Source organism: Glandiceps talaboti, chromosome 12 (assembly GCF_964340395.1).
Source record: "Glandiceps talaboti chromosome 12, keGlaTala1.1, whole genome shotgun sequence".
In the NCBI taxonomy this organism is placed as follows: domain Eukaryota; kingdom Metazoa; phylum Hemichordata; class Enteropneusta; family Spengelidae; genus Glandiceps; species Glandiceps talaboti.
In genome coordinates this window covers 3282998-3305812 of record NC_135560.1, presented here as the reverse complement: position 1 = coordinate 3305812, position 22815 = coordinate 3282998, and the positions used below count along the sequence as shown (strand labels likewise).

The window sequence follows — 22815 nt, the reverse complement described above, 5'->3', positions numbered from 1 at the left end:
TAATTTGGTTCAAATCATGAGCAAAATATTTCGCCTCCCCCTTTCAGACCATCAAAATTTTCATGGTACCCTTGTGAACCCTAATTTTTTTTCACACCCAACCCCAATTTCACCCCAGGTACCCCTGCCTTATACGATATTGTCGGGTAAAAGCTATACCTGTGTACGATATTGTCGATAGTATCGGATAAAAGCTATATCTATGAAGGGATCGTAACGGACCTTGTCTGAGTTACTCAAAATGTTAGACTTTTAGACGATATTGTCGACATTATCGGATAAAAACTCTTTCTAGGGAAAGGACCCCAACTGGATTTAGTTGAAATTGACTTACCTACCCTATCGACTTTACTTTTTATCCGAGAATATCGTCTAAAAGTCTAACATTTTGTCGAATTTAGACTTCATCTCGATAGCGTGACTAAGACGATATTATCAGATAATGTTTAAAAGGGCCATGTCGCGCTTTCCTTAGAAGTTTATCATCTGATAATCTATGTAAAGTTCATTTTAATGAAGAATGTCGATAAATGGTAAATTTAAACGTAAATTGTCTGTCAGACAAACAAAATCTAGTTCAAGAAAAACATTACAGTGGATTGACGTGTCATAATGGGAATGTCACATACTCAACACGTGACCTAATGGAAATATCAGATGCACAACGTATATATATATATATCGCAACGATTTACTGTTCCAATATTTATTATATAAGAGTGAACAACTGTGTAGACATATCTCTATTTTTTTTCATCGAGTGAATCTAGTAGTGCATAAAGTATTTTGGCTAACAATTTTACAAATCTTGGTTTAAAGCTACGCAAGCTTAACTGGAAAGTTCTTTTGAAAATGTGTTATTAGGTACAATAACTTACTCGTAATATACGCCTTGAACATCACCTTATCGAAGCGCTTCGCGGGCACAATGAGCGCCCTCAACGGCGATCACGAGTTCAACCTGCTTATTTATACAGCCTGTAATATCAACCCCTGGTTAACATATACAGTGTCTAATTATTGGTATTTTAACAATTTTTAGTGAAAATATTGTGGTTGTCTGATGAAAAATGATACTCCAGTTACAAGTAGTACGTACAGTTATAACGAGGTGACAGATTCAAAACCGAAATTTCGCTCAAGATTTGAACTTGCCACTACACTATCTACAGATAATATTTACCACTAATTGACAGATACAATGTCTTTTATAAGTAATCTATCATTTTAGTGAATGTATTTTTGGTTACTTGATGAAAAAAACTGTCTCAGTTGCGGTTAGTGCTGGTATAAGGTTTGAAACATTTGTGTACGTAAACGAAATATTGATTGACGATTATTTTGTACAATATGACGTTATATTAATTAATATATGCACACAGATTTGTTATTGGTTGTCAGTCAGTCTGTATGTATGTATGTATGTATGTATGTATGTATGTATGTATGTATGTATGTATGTATGTATGTATGTATGTATGTATGTATGTATGTATGTATGTATGTATGTATGTATGTATGTATGTATGTATGTATGTATGTATGTATGTATGTATGTATGTATGTATATGTGTGTGCGTGCGTGCGTGCGTGTGTGTGTGTGTGCGTGCGTGTGTGTGTGTGTATGTATGTGTGTGTGTGTGTGTGTGTGTGTGTGTGTGTGTGTGTGTGTGTGTGTGTGTGTGTGTTTGGTGAGCACACCCGTGTGTGTCACATGTACTGGCTAAAAACCCAAGACCCTACACGTATGGTAAAGTAAAACAAAGTACACACCTTTCTCTGTTTTCCTTTGTATTTTATTGCAATATAAATTAATACTAATTTCTGTATTTGCATATTTCGTCTGACTTAAAGTATTCCATATGTTTGTCACACAGACAAACTGTGTCGCCTTATTTTCTATGATTTATTAATGATTATTATATATATAAATCTTCAATTCTTCTAAATTATGCCATATATTTACAATGCACGCTTTAAATGTTTTATAAATAAGATAAAGTCACTTTCTAAGATTTTCGGTTATTAGATGATATGTGAAGAACTCAACCTAGGTTGCACATGTACATATATTGATCAATAGTCACTACATCTATATCGGATTTATGATGCAGTTAAGTTCTTCCTGGTCAACCCTTGTTTGATGGCGGTTGCTCTTACAGATAAGTAATCGTCTCGTTTTTAAAATCCCTGAAGACCATTGTTTTTAGTCCACGATAAGAACAAGGTGTTCGTGTCCAATGTAGCTGTCCAACGTGTAGTACTTTAAAAATCGTATTGAAATATACATAAATCTTATATATCGTCTGGAGTGTGTTACTTCGCGTCGGAAAGGCCTAGGGATGAAAATGTTTAACATGGATCTGTGGATAAATTTTAACTTTTTATAAGTGTAAGTTTACTGTCACTGAGTCGCACCCAGGTGATTTGCCGAAATAATCAGTTTAGTCATCATTGGAAAGTTTTACGTCTGGCCAGGCAACAATAATTTTCAAAACATCTTTGAAGAGTTCAGACAGTATGGTAGTGTTCATCATACGTACATGTAAGGCTAGTGGTAGTGCTCAAGCTACATCCAAACAGCGCCCGCATTCGTTGATTAACTGTTGCAATGTATTACCTGATTACCTATGACAGACCTTAATTCACAACAAAGTTTTTGTTTGTCATTTTCGATAGGAAAAGTTTAATTTAAGAATCTCATGATCATGGACTGTTTTCCATGTTATCTTATTGTTTAATTTCTCAAGACTTGATAACAATGATTTTCATGTTTTTCCTGTAAACTTCATATAATTTGGTACATATATCAACCCTAATAATGCGCACCTGTCTGTTTATATATTGTTGATATAGCTTTTACTTTTAATCAGTAATTTGAATGATTAATTGATTTTCAGCAATTAAGATAAATCTTGAGAATGCACTGTTCAAATTTCATATAATTTGGCACATACATCAACTTGAACAAAGCACACAGATTAAAGCCTGTTGGCATAGCTTTTTAATTTTAAGCATAATCATTGATTTTCGGTTATTAGGCTTTATTTTAAGAATGCAAGCTTCAAATTTCATTTAATTTAGTGTATACATCAACCGTAACAATGCACAGAAGTTTGTTGACGTGACATAGCCTTTACTTTTTATAAGTAATTGGAATCCTTGATGATCTTCAGTAATTAAGCTATATCTTTGGAATGCATGCTTCAAGTTCCATATAACTTGGCACACACATATCAACCATGACAAAACATACATATCCTCTAAAGACTGTTGATATAGCTTTTAATTGTAATGACTAATTTGCATTATCATATCAATGATTTTCGGTAATTAGGCTATTTTTTAAGAATCCAAACTTCAAATTTCACTAAACTTGGTACATCCATCAACCATAACAAATCATACGTGTTTGATGTAGCTGTTTATGTAGTTTTTAATTGTGATATGTAATTCGTATCAATGATCATTTTGATAATTGATGAGGCAATATCTTTTGAATATAATCTTTAAATTTTAGATAATTTGATACACATACGGATGGTTTAAGAAGAGCATGTGTATGTGCATGTGTCATTTAAAGCTTGGTGTAACCTATAAGATATATGGTTAATTTGTAATAGTTGGGCAATATCTTAACTATGGAAGCTTCAAATTTCATATATTTTCATATAATTAATTTTCCAATTAAGTGGTACATCATGTATAATATCTATAATTTAGAATTTTGCATTCCAACAATGTGTGTAAGTCCAAAATTAAAATCTATGGTTTTGTCAAGGTTACGGGAGACATTCAGTTTAACCTGGTTTCAGGTTTACCAAACCTGAATCATGAACGCGGAGATTTTTTGTGTGGATAATCCGCGTAAGAAACTTGTAGCAACTAATTTTGTATCTGTCGATAAAGGAAGCTTTCCATGACCGTCTTTGTTTTTGCCCTATGTTGTTCAGTTTTGTAACATATATTCTCGATTAATAACAAGTGAACAATATTTCATCTCCAATTAGCGGCATACGATTAAAATATACAGCCATATTACAAAATATTACCCCGTTAAGTAGTAGTTCAGAGGTCATTTGACTGTCACTGTTTATAATCATGACGTCACAATCACCAGCCGCCATATTGATTCGGAAACAAAGTCGACAGAGCAGCTGCCAAGATCTTCTCCGGTTTTCGTGTTGTTCGACAAGACTCACTCTTTTTTACTGTCACGGTGTAACAAATTTAGATATATAACATGGCCTCGAACCCCATGACGAGTGCCGTCAGAGCGCTAAGCTTGGAATTAAAGAATTTACAAGAAGAACCAGTGGAAGGCTTCCGTGTGTCGCTTTTGAACGAAAGCAACCTTTTCGAATGGGAAGTGGCTATTTTTGGTCCACCAGAAACGCTTTATCAAGGAGGATATTTTAAGGTGAGCGATCATTTTCCTTCATTAATGAAGAGTTTAGTTGTGTACATGTTGAGGTTTACTATCGGGTAAACTTTTGGAAATCGGTCGCTGACCACACGAGGATATGACTAATAGAGAACGTTTACGTACAATGAATAACATCGGCTCTTGGTGTAATAAATTAATGAAGGGGCTAGCGACACGGTTATTGTCGAAAAATCGGCTATAAAAGACGTTTTCTGGTGATGTAGGTGTTCTTTTATAGAATATATATATAATATAAGTTGTCTTTTATGTTTAGGGTGCAATCACAGATCAAAATATGTCAGAAATAATGAAGGGTTGTGGTTCTGAAAAACTACAACAAAAGAAGGCCGTGGCCATGGAAAGACTGTCGTCATCACAACAAAGAATACAAATTGACCTTTGATTACAACTGTTTTTAAGGTTATATTTCATTACAAGAACACGTTATTTTAATAATCTACACTCAGTCATATCGCCCTCGCGATCAAGGAAGGCGACATAATTGAAGTTAAAAAAAAAAACCAACTGGCTCACAGAGTCGTAGTGATCATTAAATGGCAAAGGAACAATGTACAATGGATGCAGGACTTCATCATATCCTCTTTATCCGTACTTTAGTCATCACAGTACACGGAACACCCCTTTGTTGTGTAGGGATTCCTTTCCTGTTTACTGTGATGATGGCGAAAGATGATAACGTTAACAGATTTATTCAGAAATACAGATTTTTAAATGCATTTTCTCTCTCTCTACATGTCAGTTATGGTAGCCATATATATGTACATGTGTGTGTGTACATATATGATCATTTGCTGTGTATGATAATGATATTCTCAAGGCCATCTCTGTGTGTATTCAGTTATCCATTGATTTCATCATCAGTGAAGGGCAGTGATATAAAGGATGTCATTTGTATTGTACAGAGGGGTTACATACATGTAACTTTTAAATATATTCATCCCAAGGATTATTATCACTCTGAGTAAAATAGTGTGCATCTTATGAAATTCTGTGTTTTGTCCAAAGTGAAATACATGTACATGTAACACTTAGTTTGTCTCACAATGTGTTTTAAATAAGTGCATGTATCTAGTTATTATAAGCCAGTTAGTTATATTTCAGTTGTAGCCGTGCATCTCCAATGTAGATACACATGTATGATGTACATTGTAATTTGTATTTTGTTTTCCACAGCTGTAACATATTTTTGTATGCAGAAAGGCCAAGTTTCATTATTTTTTATCAATATTTGCTCTTTGAAAAAACTGACACCAAGCCTTTACAGGAATTGATTCATTACTTCTACTATCTCTTTGATTTATGGTGTATTGCCTTGATGACCATATGTAAACAAGTATGAATCATCTGTAGACATGATGATTTGTTTGTCAACAAATGGTAGATACATGTATATATCAGCTAGGGGAAACCTTGTATAATAATATAATAAACAAATCATGTACTGTACTGTACTTATCAAACTATAAGAACCAGATTTCTACAGAATTCTGAGTCGTACAGTTAGTTGACTTGTTAGTTGAAAACATTCTACAAAACTCTGGGTTGTACAGTATATGTACAAGTTGACTTGTTAGTTGAAAACAGACTTTCATCCACAATATGTTTATCCAGTTGAATGGTTTGTAGAAAAAGAAACATTGGAATATTTGACAAATGAAAAGATAGATGTTTACTGAGCATGACACAAAATGTTAAACCTGACTATACACAGTATGCTACACCTGACTATACACAGTATGTTAAACCTGACTATACACAGTATGTTAAACCTGACTATACACAGTATATTAAACCTGACTATACACAGTATGTTAAACCTGACTATACACAGTATGTTAAACCTGACTATACACAGTATGTTTAAACATGACTATACACAGTATGTTAAACCTGACTATACACAGTATGTTAAACCTGACTATACACAATATGTTAAACCTGACTATACACAGTATGTTAAACCTAACTATACACAGTATGTTACCCCAAACTACACACAGTATGTTAAACCTGACTATGCACAGTATGTTAAACATTACTATACATGTACATGTACTGTGTATGTTACCCCTGACTATACACAGTATGTTACCCCTGACTATACACAGTATGTTAAACCTGACTACACACAGTATGTTACCCCTGACTAATCACAGACTGTACAAATGTATGTTAGACCTGACTATACACAGTACAGATTTAGACCAGACTCCTCAGCAAATATACAAAACCAATGGAAAGTACAAATACAAAAATGTACATGTAGGTCTTACTTGAAATAGAGTGAACAGTAACATAATAAAGCAGTGTTACAGATCTCATGGTTCATTGTGTGTTAGGCAGTGGTTGATCATGGCTACTAACAAGTACATACAATGTATGTACATGATGTACATGCAACTGAAGACAAACTGATTGTTAGTCCCCGCGGACGAAGTCCGGAACGGGGACTTATGGATTGGGTTCCGTGCGTCCGCCCGCCCGCCCGCCCGCAGCCGTTTCTTGGAGATGCCTGTACTGATTTTTTTTCAAACTTGGTACAGGGGCAACATGCTATGGCATACATATGCACGTCAATTTGTTTTATGATACGATCCAATATGGCCGCCTAGCAGCCATTTTGTTTGCGAATTTTCCCTGTCTAAAGCCATAACTCAGACATGCTCAAACAGATCTCATTCAAAGTTGGTATTAGGACAGTGTTCTATGGCATATATGTTGATATCCATTTTCGTCATGATACGATCCAATATGGCTGTCTGGCAGCCATTTTGTTTGTGAATTTTCCATGTCCAAAGCCATAACTCAGACATGCTTGAACAGATCTCATTCAGAGTTGGTATTAGGACAGTGTTCTATGACATACATTTGCATATTCATTTTCATATTGATATGATCCCCCATACCCGACCAATCCTTTATTGTTGTAGGCATGTTCCATGTCCGACAAGCAGACACAACATATCTAAGTCTGTTTGATTTAGGTTCACAAGTGTTGTTGCGTGATCAGAGTAGTGATAATTCCTTAAAACCCAATCATAGCGGGGACTATGTCATTCTCAATGGCTTGTTTATTTGTATCTTATAATCAATATATATTGACTATAGGTACTACATTTATGTGGTTTTGTGGTTTAAAATTGGTGTTTACTTCAAATCTGATATTATAACCAAAAAGGCCACTGGTTCAAGGTCTTATATCTTTCACTGTCTACAATAAACAAAAAATTCAAGTCATAGTCAAACCAATCTGGTATTACCAGACCCCTGTGGTTTTGCTTTTGGAACATCCTGTTAATATGTTGTTTAGATTTGACCATGACAGTGGTCATGACCTTTATCCCAGTGTTAATGAATATGTTGACAATAGTAAGGACTGACTGCTGACTGTGTGCTATACTGGCACTAAAAAGACAAGATTTGTGGTGGCAATTATTAACAATATATTAGAGGTATCAATTTGAACTGTGTCAACAACAGTCAGATGAAATCGGATACAAAATGGATTCCTTCTTTCCTGTGTGTAATAACAATGCAATGTAGACTATGGCAGTCATAGAATGGTATAAAAAGTGATTTTGACTGATAACATCAATTTACCACCTATTACAACATTATGATAGTAGCTGTATCTCATTAGCTGTATTGATCACATTTGTTAATTTACATACATGTAATATACTCTATTGTATTCCAAATTATGTAATGATTTATACAATGTAATACATTTGTTTGTACATGTATGAGCAGGACATAGAATTTCTCTCATTGTTTTGACCTTTAGGTCAATAATGGTAATTACCATTATTAAGTTAACATTTTTTAAAAAAAACTTCAAGTCTTGAGTCTGATATACATGTAGCAACAAATTGTCAGGAATCCTTTTCAGTAATATACTTATGATCACACACTCATGATGGATGATTATTCAAACAACTGTTCATGATTGGTCATTGGTTTAAAATTCATATTTGGTCATTGATTCAAAGTCATTTTTGATTGGGCGATTGTGTAAAACATGCATTCATGATTGGCAGATAATCGAGACATCTTTGAATGGCTGATGATTTAAACATTCATTCATGATTGGCAGATAATCAAGACATCTTTGAATGGCTGATGATTTAAACATTCATTCATGATTGGCAGATAATCAAGACATCTTTGATTGGCTGATGATTTAAACATGCATTCATGATTGGCCGATGATGTACAATGTAATTCAAACATTTTGGTCCAGTCACCATTGGTCAATGACGGCATGATTGTACTAATATAATCATAGACTAGTAATATGTCATGTTATGAAATGTGATTGTGAGTTCTATATTCCTTTGATTTCCAATGTACATCATCTACTGCTATAAAATTGAGTGTACATATATGTATATATACATGTATGTACAGTTGTTTCTTGCCTGTACCATGCATACAACGTATTTTGATTTGTCCACCTGTGATAAAAATGACCAAATGTCAGTGTAATTAATGAACTGTCAATCACTGACATACATGTAGTTAACATCCAATGATCTATCACTAAATGTACCATGGAGGACACTAAACAATTCTCTTTATTGAAATGTGTTTGTTTTCATTATGTGTCTCAACATGCCGGAAGGCTTTGTTCAAATGCCACTTGTTGTGAACCTTGTTGATGAGTCAGCATTGTTACATAGTACACGTTTCTGGCAACTACTGATGTAAATTTGATGTCATTACAAAGATAAATGTTTGATTTCTTTCACTTTAAATACTGCACATTTTAACTGGACTTGGCAGATTTTCAAAAAAGATCTGATGACAGATCAGTTGGTAAAGTTACATGTACATGCATACATGTACAGGTACATATATTTATTGTCATAAATGGTCTACATGTATATTACCTTATTTACACTCCAAAGTACAAAACTATCATTTGAAAGATTTTGTATGCATGAGTAATATGAATATAAATCAATCTTTTTTATTAGTTGTCTTTAGTATTTTATTAGCTCCGCTGTCAGCGAAAGCTGAAAGCGTAGCTTTAGGTATAGGTGGGTATTGAGGTATAGAGAGTAGAGTGAATCATAGGTGTCCGTCAAACTTTTATATTTTTACTATCTATTCCGAAAGTGACAGTCGGAATTCTTCGATATTTGGTGTGCATGTTCCCTGGGGGGAGGCTATTCAGATTTGTTCATGCCAAGTTGATCTGTGCCATTTTCAATTTTTTATGATTTTTTTTCATAAAATGTCATTTTCATCAACTCCTTGAAATCTTCTTATTAGATTGCTTTGATATCTGGCGTGTTGATGCGCAGGGGGTAGCTTACTCAGACTTGTTAATTTCAAGTCAGCACATCCTCATTTTTATTTTTTATGATTTTTTTTTTGTAATTTGAAAAAAAAATGAATATGTTAATGAGCATAATGACCGACGCCATATTGGAAATCAGTCGACGAGACTTTAAACTGCCACTTTTCAAAAGACACTATTGACGTCAAACAAGCAATGTAATATGTGCTATAGTCATAATTCTACGCATTGGGCGCCCAAATGACAAGCGTTTGTTCGAAACAGGGTTGTAAACTTCAAATCCAAATCTGCACCCTTCTACATAATCAGCCAGTCCGCAACATCCTCATTTGCATACTCTATCCTGATTCGACCAGAAGCTGAAGGTGACCTCATTCGACCGAGCGATTTTCCACAGCAAGTATCTTGAGTATCAACACAGGACGTTCTTGGTACTCACTAAAATCACACTTCAGACCCACTATAAAAGTGTGATGTTTTCAGATAACATGTAACTTGTGGTTAATTCTATATTGTCGTGCAATTTGGAATGACAGTGAACCAGAATTCAGACAACTTGCGTAAGGAAGGGCATGCCAGGCATGCGGTTGAAGTTATGGCCGACAGTTCACATGTAAAGTTAAACGACATGAACGTGTCTTGCCTTTCCAAAATGCAAATATTTGGCAAGTAAAAATAATTAAAATAATTACAACTTTAATTTGGCTTCAGACTTTGCATTATGTTTTGCGTATCTTTCCCCGTTTTACATGTAAATCCGAAAAGGTTCTCTCTCATCATGTCATCAGTGTCAGTGATCATATTTCATACCGCGCGGGGTAGTCCTCGGGTGCACGAGTCTGTATTACTGACTTGACTCTAAACACCGGAGGGGGAGGGACAATTGTCAGAATCGAGTCCCGAATTCCTCCGTATGCAAGCAGGACTACGCGCGGGGCTGCTTTGAGTACGAGCGAAGTGAGGCATGTTGAGGTATTTTGTTGAGAATTATAAATATTGCGAAATGTCAAGTACAAGGTTTAAATACAATGGAATGATGAAAAAAATGGCAGAGTCTGCTGACAGGCGCCGGTCACAAGAAACACTGTGAATTAAAATATCAGACGATGTATGTATTAATCGCCGACAATCCACCCGTATGCACGAGGGACTAACCCGGAAGCAAGTCGTTGTCAGCCATACGTTACAGTGGTAACATCGTCCGAGAAATCGCTGCGTTCAGAGTGTCATTATTCACAGAATTGTTGTTTTCGAGTGAAAACCCGTCTTGAATTGTATAACTCTAACAAATGAAGACATGTCAAGTTATATTTTGAAAGTTGTATCGCTAGTTTGAGACGATTTTCTCACGTACTATAGTACTATCGAGGCTTACTTGGAAGTAGTAGGACCTTACTCCAGTTCATCGGGAAGTTTAGCCAGTCCGATAATTCTTTCTGGTTTAGTTTACAACACTTTTGATCACGCAGATTTTGTTGTTGTGATGAAAAGAAATAAAAAAAAAGATCATTTCAACCATTTCGTTGTGTTTTCTTTGTGAAAGGTAACCGAACATGAACGAGTGTTACCACTGTAACGTATGGCTGAGAATGACTCTCTTCCGGGTACTTGAGATTGTCGCCGTACGGAAACTAAGATGGCGATTAATACATTTCTTCCCTATATATATCTACCACAACTAGTACAAGTTGAATGTTGTTGACTTTGTAAATTTGTTAGAAAATTGAGATTCAAATTGCCTCAAAATTATTTTAGATCCCTAGTTTATTTCATTCATCATTAAAATTTTCCAGGGTTACAGCTGTAAGACACTGGAATTATTTATAGCCAACCTCAAAATCCTCTTTTTTTCTTTTTCTTGTGTGCATTTCCCAGTCATTTTTTTCTGAGATTTTGTGCAATTTTTCATAACAGTAGATTTTTGTTATAAAATGGTGACTATGGTATAAAAGTACAATACATTACCAACTTCTGTGTAAAATGTGTTTTATAGTGAGACATCATATGAAACCACTAACCACTTTATTGCATCGCTAAAACAAAACTGCATAGTGAAGAGCTGAAGACCTGAACCACTTCTACATGTCACCAAAATAAAAAAATTAAATTAAAAAAAAAACAGCGGAGCTATTCTGACCGATAGGTCGCTTGTTTATTGATAGTGAACCACTGTACAAGTACTTTTCACCATGTCATCATTAAACATTAAAGGCCCACTTTAGATTTGGATTAAAATCTAGGTTTGAAAAAAAAGAAGAGTTTTGTGGCAGAGCTACAGAAAGAAGTTGGTCCAGAACATAAGAGTAATACCATGTAATGGCTTCACTGATAAGATATACTAATTGTGATGACCAGGGATTCAAACATGCACTGATATAGACTCGTCACATGTCTATTGTACATGTACCTATGTTTGTATTCTAGTCATATCAATTCTCATTGTGTATAGACATTATTCTCAATACCTTCAAACTGTACTGTTACACAAATGTTAAGTATCTATATTGTTGTCTCACCATTTGTCTCTGAGAATTGGAACAAATTTCCATTCTTACTGTGTAACCAGTAACATACAATGTACCCCATGTACATGTACATGTACCTTTAAAAACTTACAAATGTAGTATGTCACTCATTAGTAAGCATCGTCACAAACCACTGCCTCTTTTACGGAACCATCCAAAACGCATCGTCCATAGACCGTTAGACTGTCGACAGTCATTCATGCCTTTTTTGCTATGTTTCATCTAAAACAAAGTCGTCGCCTCGCTTCGTAGTACTGAATACTAATGCATACTTATAGGAACTGTGAGTGCTGAAGGCATGAACTGTGAGTGCTGAAGGCACGAACAACTGTTATGTAGCTCGCTGTATCTCCCTTTCTATTACTTATTCATGATGTGACATCATAGAATTGGGCTTTACTTTATCGTATGATTTGCATACAGTTCAATGTAAGATCACTCAACGCATATACATGTACACTGCAGTGCAAATTTGACATCGTAAATGTATTTTGATGGTCATAATCAAGTAATTTACCTTGCCTATCTTTCTTTGTTAAAGCTTGAAACCGTGTGTTTTATAACATTTGTAAATGACATTGGATGACCTCAATGCCCAACATGGCAATTTCATTGTCATGCTCATACGCTCAATAGTCTATGGTACCGTGTACAGGTACTAGGTACATGTAGCTGTGAGTCGAACGAGCTCAGATGGCTCCACCTCCTGGACTGTTATCGTGCATGTAATTTTTCTTCTCTGAAAGTCTATCAAGTGTGAATATCCAAGTTTCTCCAATAAGTCTTGATATGTTAACTCACTTGGTGTGTCTGGCGTCGCCATGTTACGTAATTTACAGGACCATGGCCTCGCGATTCAGATAAAATCTTTACCTTTCATCGCACATGGACTACAAATTTCGGTGATTTAAAAGTCAATTTCCACCATCTTCATCGCAGTATTCATATGTGTTAATATTAGACAACATCCTGGTATTTGAATTCAGTTTAAATACCCGCTTCATGCCCTTCAGGCCATGGTCCTGTAAATTACGTATACTGAGTGTTTAATGTCATTTAAGATTGATTTGGGTGTTTTTTGAGGCTTGAAAAGAGGGACAGAGAGAGACCTAGAGTGAACCCTTGTGTTTTTTGTAGTGATGGTATAGGAAAAAACCATATTTATCTAGTATACCTCTGCTCCATGAGTATCTGTTTATTTGCTGGTTTATTTAATTATTTTATTTGTTCCTATACTTGTCGCTCGTTTGCTTGTTCATTTATTTATTTGTTTGTTTGTTTCGTTTTGTTTGTCACACGGTTCCTGGGTTCCCTGTGGTCAAAGACAGTCTACTCACATGGAACATTTACAGATAATGTTAGTGTGGTCAAAGACAGTCTACTCACATGAAACATTTACAGATAATGTTAGTGTGGTCAAAGACAGTCTACTCACATGGAACATTTACAGATAATGTTACTATGGTCAAAGACAGTCTACTCACATGAAACATTTACAGATAATGTTACTATGGTCAAAGACAGTCTACTCACATGGAACATTTACAGATAATGTTACTATGGTCAAAGACAGTCTACTCACATGGAACATTTACAGATAATGTTACTATGGTCAAAGACAGTCTACTCACATGGAACATTTACAGATAATGTTACTATGGTCAAAGACAGTCTACTCACATGGAACATTTACAGATAATGTTAGTGTGGTCAAAGACAGTCTACTCACATGGAACATTTACAGATAATGTTAGTGTGGTCAAAGACAGTCTACTCACATGGAACATTTACAGATAATGTTACTATGGTCAAAGACAGTCTACTCACATGGAACATTTACAGATAATGTTACTATGGTCAAAGACAGTCTACTCACATGGAACATTTACAGATAATGTTACTATGGTCAAAGACAGTCTACTCACATGGAACATTTACAGATAATGTTACTATGGTCAAAGACAGTCTACTCACATGGAACATTTACAGATAATGTTACTATGGTCAAAGACAGTCTACTCACATGGAACATTTACAGATAATGTTACTATGGTCAAAGACAGTCTACTCACATGGAACATTTACAGATAATGTTACTATGGTCAAAGACAGTCTACTCACATGGAACATTTACAGATAATGTTACTATGGTCAAAGACAGTCTACTCACATGGAACATTTACAGATAATGTTACTGTGGTCAAAGACAGTCTACTCACATGGAACATTTACAGATAATGTTAGTGTGGTCAAAGACAGTCTACTCACATGGAACATTTACAGATAATGTTAGTGTGGTCAAAGACAGTCTACTCACATGGAACATTTACAGATAATGTTACTATGGTCAAAGACAGTCTACTCACATGGAACATTTACAGATAATGTTAGTGTGGTCAAAGACAGTCTACTCACACGGAACATTTACAGATAATGTTAGTACATGGTCAAAGACAGTCTACTCACATGGAACATTTACAGATAATGTTACTATGGTCAAAGACAGTCTACTCACATGGAACATTTACAGATAATGTTAGTGTGGTCAAAGACAGTCTACTCACATGGAACATTTACAGATAATGTTAGTACATGGTCAAAGACAGTCTACTCACATGGAACATTTACAGATAATGTTACTGTGGTCAAAGACAGTCTACTCACATGGAACATTTACAGATAATGTTACTATGGTCAAAGACAGTCTACTCACATGGAACATTTACAGATAATGTTAGTGTGGTCAAAGACAGTCTACTCACATGGAACATTTACAGATAATGTTAGTACATGGTCAAAGACAGTCTACTCACATGGAACATTTACAGATAATGTTAGTGTGGTCAAAGACAGTCTACTCACATGGAACATTTACAGATAATGTTACTATGGTCAAAGACAGTCTACTCACATGGAACATTTACAGATAATGTTAGTGTGGTCAAAGACAGTCTACTCACATGGAACATTTACAGATAATGTTACTGTGGTCAAAGACAGTCTACTCACATGGAACATTTACAGATAATGTTACTATGGTCAAAGACAGTCTACTCACATGAAACATTTACAGATAATGTTACTGTGGTCAAAGACAGTCTACTCACATGGAACATTTACAGATAATGTTAGTGTGGTCAAAGACAGTCTACTCACATGGAACATTTACAGATAATGTTAGTGTGGTCAAAGACAGTCTACTCACATGGAACATTTACAGATAATGTTACTATGGTCAAAGACAGTCTACTCACATGGAACATTTACAGATAATGTTAGTGTGGTCAAAGACAGTCTACTCACATGGAACATTTACAGATAATGTTACTATGGTCAAAGACAGTCTACTCACATGGAACATTTACAGATAATGTTACTATGGTCAAAGACAGTCTACTCACATGGAACATTTACAGATAATGTTAGTGTGGTCAAAGACAGTCTACTCACATGGAACATTTACAGATAATGTTACTATGGTCAAAGACAGTCTACTCACATGGAACATTTACAGATAATGTTACTATGGTCAAAGACAGTCTACTCACATGGAACATTTACAGATAATGTTACTATGGTCAAAGACAGTCTACTCACATGAAACATTTACAGATAATGTTACTGTGGTCAAAGACAGTCTACTCACATGGAACATTTACAGATAATGTTACTATGGTCAAAGACAGTCTACTCACATGGAACATTTACAGATAATGTTACTATGGTCAAAGACAGTCTACTCACATGGAACATTTACAGATAATGTTACTATGGTCAAAGACAGTCTACTCACATGGAACATTTACAGACAATGTTAGTGTGGTCAAAGACAGTCTACTCACATGAAACATTTACAGACAATGTTACTGTGGTCAAAGACAGTCTACTCACATGGAACATTTACAGATAATGTTACTGTGGTCAAAGACAGTCTACTCACATGGAACATTTACAGATAATGTTACTATGGTCAAAGACAGTCTACTCACATGGAACATTTACAGATAATGTTACTATGGTCAAAGACAGTCTACTCACATGAAACATTTACAGATAATGTTAGTGTGGTCAAAGACAGTCTACTCACATGGAACATTTACAGATAATGTTACTGTGGTCAAAGACAGTCTACTCACATGGAACATTTACAGATAATGTTACTATGGTCAAAGACAGTCTACTCACATGAAACATTTACAGATAATGTTAGTGTGGTCAAAGACAGTCTACTCACATGGAACATTTACAGATAATGTTACTGTGGTCAAAGACAGTCTACTCACATGGAACATTTACAGATAATGTTACTATGGTCAAAGACAGTCTACTCACATGGAACATTTACAGATAATGTTACTATGGTCAAAGACAGTCTACTCACATGGAACATTTACAGATAATGTTAGTGTGGTCAAAGACAGTCTACTCACATGGAACATTTACAGATAATGTTACTATGGTCAAAGACAGTCTACTCACATGGAACATTTACAGATAATGTTAGTGTGGTCAAAGACAGTCTACTCACATGGAACATTTACAGATAATGTTACTATGGTCAAAGACAGTCTACTCACATGGAACATTTACAGATAATGTTACTATGGTCAAAGACAGTCTACTCACATGAAACATTTACAGATAATGTTAGTGTGGTCAAAGACAGTCTACTCACATGGAACATTTACAGATAATGTTACTATGGTCAAAGACAGTCTACTCACATGGAACATTTACAGATAATGTTACTATGGTCAAAGACAGTCTACTCACATGGAACATTTACAGATAATGTTACTATGGTCAAAGACAGTCTACTCACATGGAACATTTACAGATAATGTTACTATGGTCAAAGACAGTCTACTCACATGGAACATTTACAGATAATGTTAGTGTGGTCAAAGACAGTCTACTCACATGGAACATTTACAGATAATGTTACTATGGTCAAAGACAGTCTACTCACATGGAACATTTACAGATAATGTTACTATGGTCAAAGACAGTCTACTCACATGGAACATTTACAGATAATGTTACTATGGTCAAAGACAGTCTACTCACATGGAACATTTACAGATAATGTTACTATGGTCAAAGACAGTCTACTCACATGGAACATTTACAGATAATGTTAGTGTGGTCAAAGACAGTCTACTCACATGGAACATTTACAGATAATGTTACTATGGTCAAAGACAGTCTACTCACATGGAACATTTACAGATAATGTTAGTGTGGTCAAAGACAGTCTACTCACATGGAACATTTACAGATAATGTTAGTGTGGTCAAAGACAGTCTACTCACATGGAACATTTACAGATAATGTTAGTGTGGTCAAAGACAGTCTACTCACATGGAACATTTACAGATAATGTTAGTGTGGTCAAAGACAGTCTACTCACATGGAACATTTACAGATAATGTTAGTACATGGTCAAAGACAGTCTACTCACATGGAACATTTACAGATAATGTTATTGTTACTATGGTCATATGGATGACAACTTGAGAAGTAGTATTTATTTGACATTTTCGTAAAAACATTGCAGTGTTTCTGTACTTGAAGAAAAAAAAACAATGAGGAAAAACATAGGACAAGTCTGTGCTTGTAACTCACTAATTGAAAAAAAAAAAGATAATAAAAAAAATGTGTAAATAGGTTGGCATTATACATACATTGTAAGGAAGTGATTTGTGAATAAAATGGATAAATATAGTAATGACTAGTCTGTGCATGTATCTGTTGTTTTCCCATATATCTTAAAATGCCACAATGCATCAATTGTTTATTCATATTTGCTTATGATTAAAAGTGTTTATCGAGTTGACATATCCCTTCCTGTATGGTTACTTTATCTTTCATCATAGTGAACACTTTTTAACAATTGAAGTGTTTTTTTTTATCAAATTGAGTAAATTTTTGTGTCATGCCTATTTCTAAGTGTAGATTTGGATATCCTTCCCCTTTATAATTGTTTTGAGATAGTAATCTTACTAGCCTGGGGTTGTACCACATACACTCTAAATGGTGATAACTCTAGGGATTGCAACCCATGTCACTATCTATTTTATATGCTAAATAGATTGGACTGCCATTCAGGCAGCAATAATGAGTGCAATGTCACAACAAAGAAGACTTGCAATTTTGAAAGTGAATTTTACATAGAATAATGTAATTGGTCATAGCTTTTATGGCCTCCAAAGATTATTTGAAAAGAAAGAAAAAGCATCAGCGAAGCATTAGAGAGTAGTCTGGTATCTTTTCAAACTAGAATTTAATAGATTAGATAGAGTTGATATAGTGTAAGAATTAAGATGGAAAGGTTAGTCACTGTGTATTATTTGGATGTGTAATACAAATGTAACTCTCAACTGTATACATTGTGTAGTAACTTGGTATTAGCACAGAGACCTAAATGTCAATGTCTTCTTAAATATTTTGCTGTACAGGAATCAGCTGCACACATGTATGCACCATAGTTTTATGAAGTACGTGCTGTTTTACCATCATATAGTTATTGTATAAGTACTTCAGTGTTTTATACAAAAAAAAACGAATTTGATTATACGATGTACATGCACATCATACTAATGTGTCTCCATAAAAACATTTATTAGTATGTTTAATTAATCAGATATAATCATGTAGAGATAAGCTGTTAAAATAAGCTTCATACTGTTACAGAACTCTACATGTATGAAATATTCATAACTTGTATGACCTTATTGGTACTTGTCTTCAACTCACACTGACAAGACTCCTTAAGTTACTTGAATTTCCAATACCTGAACAAGAGAAACATTTACAGAAACTAGCAAAACAGTATTGTAGATGTAGTTTATGTACATTCATGTCTGTAGTCATGTGGTGTACCGGTATTGATATGTTTAAAAAAATAATATGTCTTTGGTGTGTGGTACTAGTTACAATTCAATGGTACATGTATACTTCATTAAGTCACTAACACAAAAATAAGTACATTGTACATATGTATTTGAGGTCATTTTTCCAAAAAACCTCAGCTTCTCTATTGGATAAACAAATGATAGGTAAATTTCTCAAAATATAAGATGAAACATTGACAGTTTGCAAACTGGATAGAGAAAATGTATTTCAAAAGTATTTTAGTGTGTACAATAACAATGTCCAAAATAATGTCAGCTTGACCTTGCAATGAACTCTACATACATGTATTGTGGTGTTTGTATGGTATGTGATAGCAATGAAATGTACAGTATGGTAACCGTTGTGATTCAAAACTAGCTTTTTGTATTTTATTCACCCAGGCAAGGATGAAATTTCCTCAAGATTATCCATATTCACCTCCAACCTTCAGATTTATACCTAAAATGTGGCATCCCAATGTTTATGAGGTAAGTTGCTACACAGAGTGACACCTTCCCCTTTCTACATGTATGTCACATTAGCATATTCCGCCAATGCTTATTATGTGAGTACATTAACTAGAAAATTACAGAGATATATGTACATTTTATACAAGGGAAGGGTTAAAGTGAGATATATCTACATTTTATACAAGGGAAGGGTTAAAGTGATATATTTACATTTTATACAAGGGAAGGGTTAAAGTGATATGTTTACATTTTATGCAAGGGAAGGGTTAAAGTGATATATCTACATTTTATACAAGGGAAGGGTTAAAGTGAGATGTATCTACATTTTATACAAGGGAAGGGTTAAAGTGATATATCTACATTTTATACAAGGGAAGGGTTAAAGTGATATATCTACATTTTATACACGGGAAGGGTTAAAATGATATGTATCTACATTTTATAAAAGGGAAGGGTCTGAGAGAAGAAAAATTTGGAGGTGAAAATTAACTCTGGAGATGTCTTAGGTCAGAGAGAGGAAATTGAATGATGATGTGAGTAGGATGGGGGGGGGGGGGTTGTTGAGGTGAGTTTAGAGATTTAGATTGGGGTTTATAGGTGAATAGATATGAGTTAAAAAAAGAGGGGTACACAGTGTCGTGTCAGTTTATGCAAGGTGTGTAAAGGTTTCATGGAACATTACAAGAGTGCAACAGTTGTCAATGTGTAAATATTTAAGAACCAGGTATAAATGATTTTATTGATTTTTATGTTTGAATAATTTCAGAATGGTGATCTATGCATATCAATTCTTCATCCACCAATAGACGACCCACAGAGTGGTGAGTTGCCATCAGAAAGGTGGAACCCCACTCAAAATGTACGGTAAGTGTACTAAAACGACTCACACTTTTAGTTCATACACTATCACTCAGTGTACAAGCTAAGTACTCGGTGCACAAGCTAAGTACTCGGTGTACAAGCTAAGTACTCAGTGTATAAGATAAGGAAGGCACTCTGTAGTGTTACATTTACAATGTAGTTTATGTACTATTGCTTTGTACTAGTTAACCAGTTAAGTAGAAGTTAGGGAAGGGACTCACTCTGTGTAGAGTTACATTTAGTTTATGTACTATCACTCACTACTAATTAAAAATTAGGGGACTAATGCCATGAATTATTTTGATAGAGTAAATTGTTATTATCCTATTTTTGTGTCTACTTACAGGACTATTTTACTCAGTGTGATATCACTTTTGAATGAACCTAATACATTTTCTCCAGCCAATGTGGATGCCTCAGTTATGTATAGGAAATGGAAAGATTCCAAAGGAAAGGACAAAGAATATGAAAATATTATAAGGTAATAGTAACCATGATTTAGTATTTTCATTTGTTGTGTGAATTTCCCTATGTAATTCTGTACACAACATGACCCCCAATACTGTGCTATGTAATTCTGTACACAATATGACCCCCAATACTGTGCTATGTAATTCTGTACACAATATGACCCCCAATACTGTGCTATGTAATTCTGTACACAACATGACCCCCAATACTCTGCTATGTAATTCTATACACAACATGACCCCCAATACTGTGCTATGTAATTCTGTACACAGCATGACCCCCAATACTCTGCTATGTAATTCTGTACACAACATGACCCCCAATACTCTGCTATGTAATTCTGTACACAACATAACCCCCAATACTCTGCCATGTAATTCTGTACACAACATGACCCCGAACACTCTGCTATGTATTTCTGTACACAACATACCCTACCGTGTATTTTGTACACAGCCTGCCCCTAATACCATAAAGTGTATTCTGCAAGGACTTGGATAACCTAGCTAGAGTATTTATTGTTACAAAGACACATTATTTACAAAAGTTATTTTTATCAATGGAATGGTATCATTTTTCCCACAATGCACTATTCAAGATGGCAAACTTTGCACATTGTCAATTCAGGTGGCAGCCTTCTCTTTACAATAAGTATAATTCCAGCTTTTGTTCATACAAGCTGTCAATACAGAATTAAAGAATCTTTTCCCAACTGTGACTTTTTATTTTACTCCAGGAAACAAGTTAGTGCCACAAAAGCAGATGCTGACAAGGATGGAGTGAAAGTGCCTCTGACGCTTCAGGACTACTGTATCAAGACTAAAATACAAACCCCACAGAGTAGTTCTATGGACATGGCTGATTTTTATGATGATGACTATGACCTTGATGACGATGATGATGACGAGGACGAGGAGGATAACATTTACGATGATAATGAAGATTCGGGAAACGAGGAATCATGATAGGATAATACAACAAGACAGTACGACAGGATTCAACGATGTCCAATTGGTCCCTTGATAACTCCAAATGGTGGCATTATTACCATTTTACTCAGATCAGACTCGTATCGTAAGAATTGAGGATAAACGTCATTTTGATTACAACTGGAGTGCGAAAGGACAGGAGATTTTTTTTTCAGCATTCTTTATGATATATGATATGATATGAGCTTATTTAAATGAAACATTTTTGATAATACTAAGACTGTAACTTAAAACACTTCATTTGTATGGGATGTAATCTTGTGAAGACATACATGTATACCCACATATGATGGAATATAACACTACAGTGATAATAACACTTGTGCATTTTAAAATTGATATTGAAATCGATACTTGTAGTGTGTTGAGGAGACTTGGGTTAAAATAGCTTAGATCAAATTGACTCCTAAAATGATTAGGAATGTATAGCAAGTACACAAACATTTATAAAGGGTTTTTTTTTGAAGAGACTAAAGATGTGACTTCTTATATCTATGTCTTTGCAAACATGTTTTGTATGCACTTGAAGATAGACATTTTGTGTACCAGACTTCCATATCATTTGTATGTTAAAGCTACACTTGGAGTGTGTCTTTTATTTTCAGGTTGACTCTAAACTTTGCTTACTAGCTATGGAAAACATTGCAGGTAACATAGTCAGCCTTCAAATCACAAGTTCAACATATTTTGATGCTAATTTGTACAAATGCATTTTTCTTTGTTTGGTATGCACATAACTTTTTTCCATACAGGTAGAAGTTGCCATAGCAACTGCATGGCAATGGGTTGCTTGTGAAATGAGAAGCCTTGTAGGCCATAATATAAATGTAAGCTGAACAAATGACAAGTTTGCTAT

At 34.8% G+C, this 22815-nt stretch overlaps 1 protein-coding gene across 1 annotated transcript in view; it reads left to right on the top strand.

The window, feature by feature from the left end:
* The first annotated feature begins 4102 nt into the window (after window positions 1–4102).
* LOC144443211 (ubiquitin-conjugating enzyme E2 R2-like) overlaps window positions 4103–22815 on the top strand; it is a 19286-nt gene continuing 573 nt past the window's right edge. The window contains exons 1-5 of the mRNA XM_078132622.1: window positions 4103–4420; window positions 19570–19656; window positions 20405–20502; window positions 20846–20980; window positions 21707–22815. The exon at window positions 21707–22815 is cut by the window's right edge and continues 573 nt beyond it. Coding sequence (XP_077988748.1) covers window positions 4244–4420; window positions 19570–19656; window positions 20405–20502; window positions 20846–20980; window positions 21707–21935 — 726 coding nt within the window. The 5' untranslated portion in view covers window positions 4103–4243 and the 3' untranslated portion in view covers window positions 21936–22815. The remainder of the gene's footprint in view (window positions 4421–19569; window positions 19657–20404; window positions 20503–20845; window positions 20981–21706) is intronic.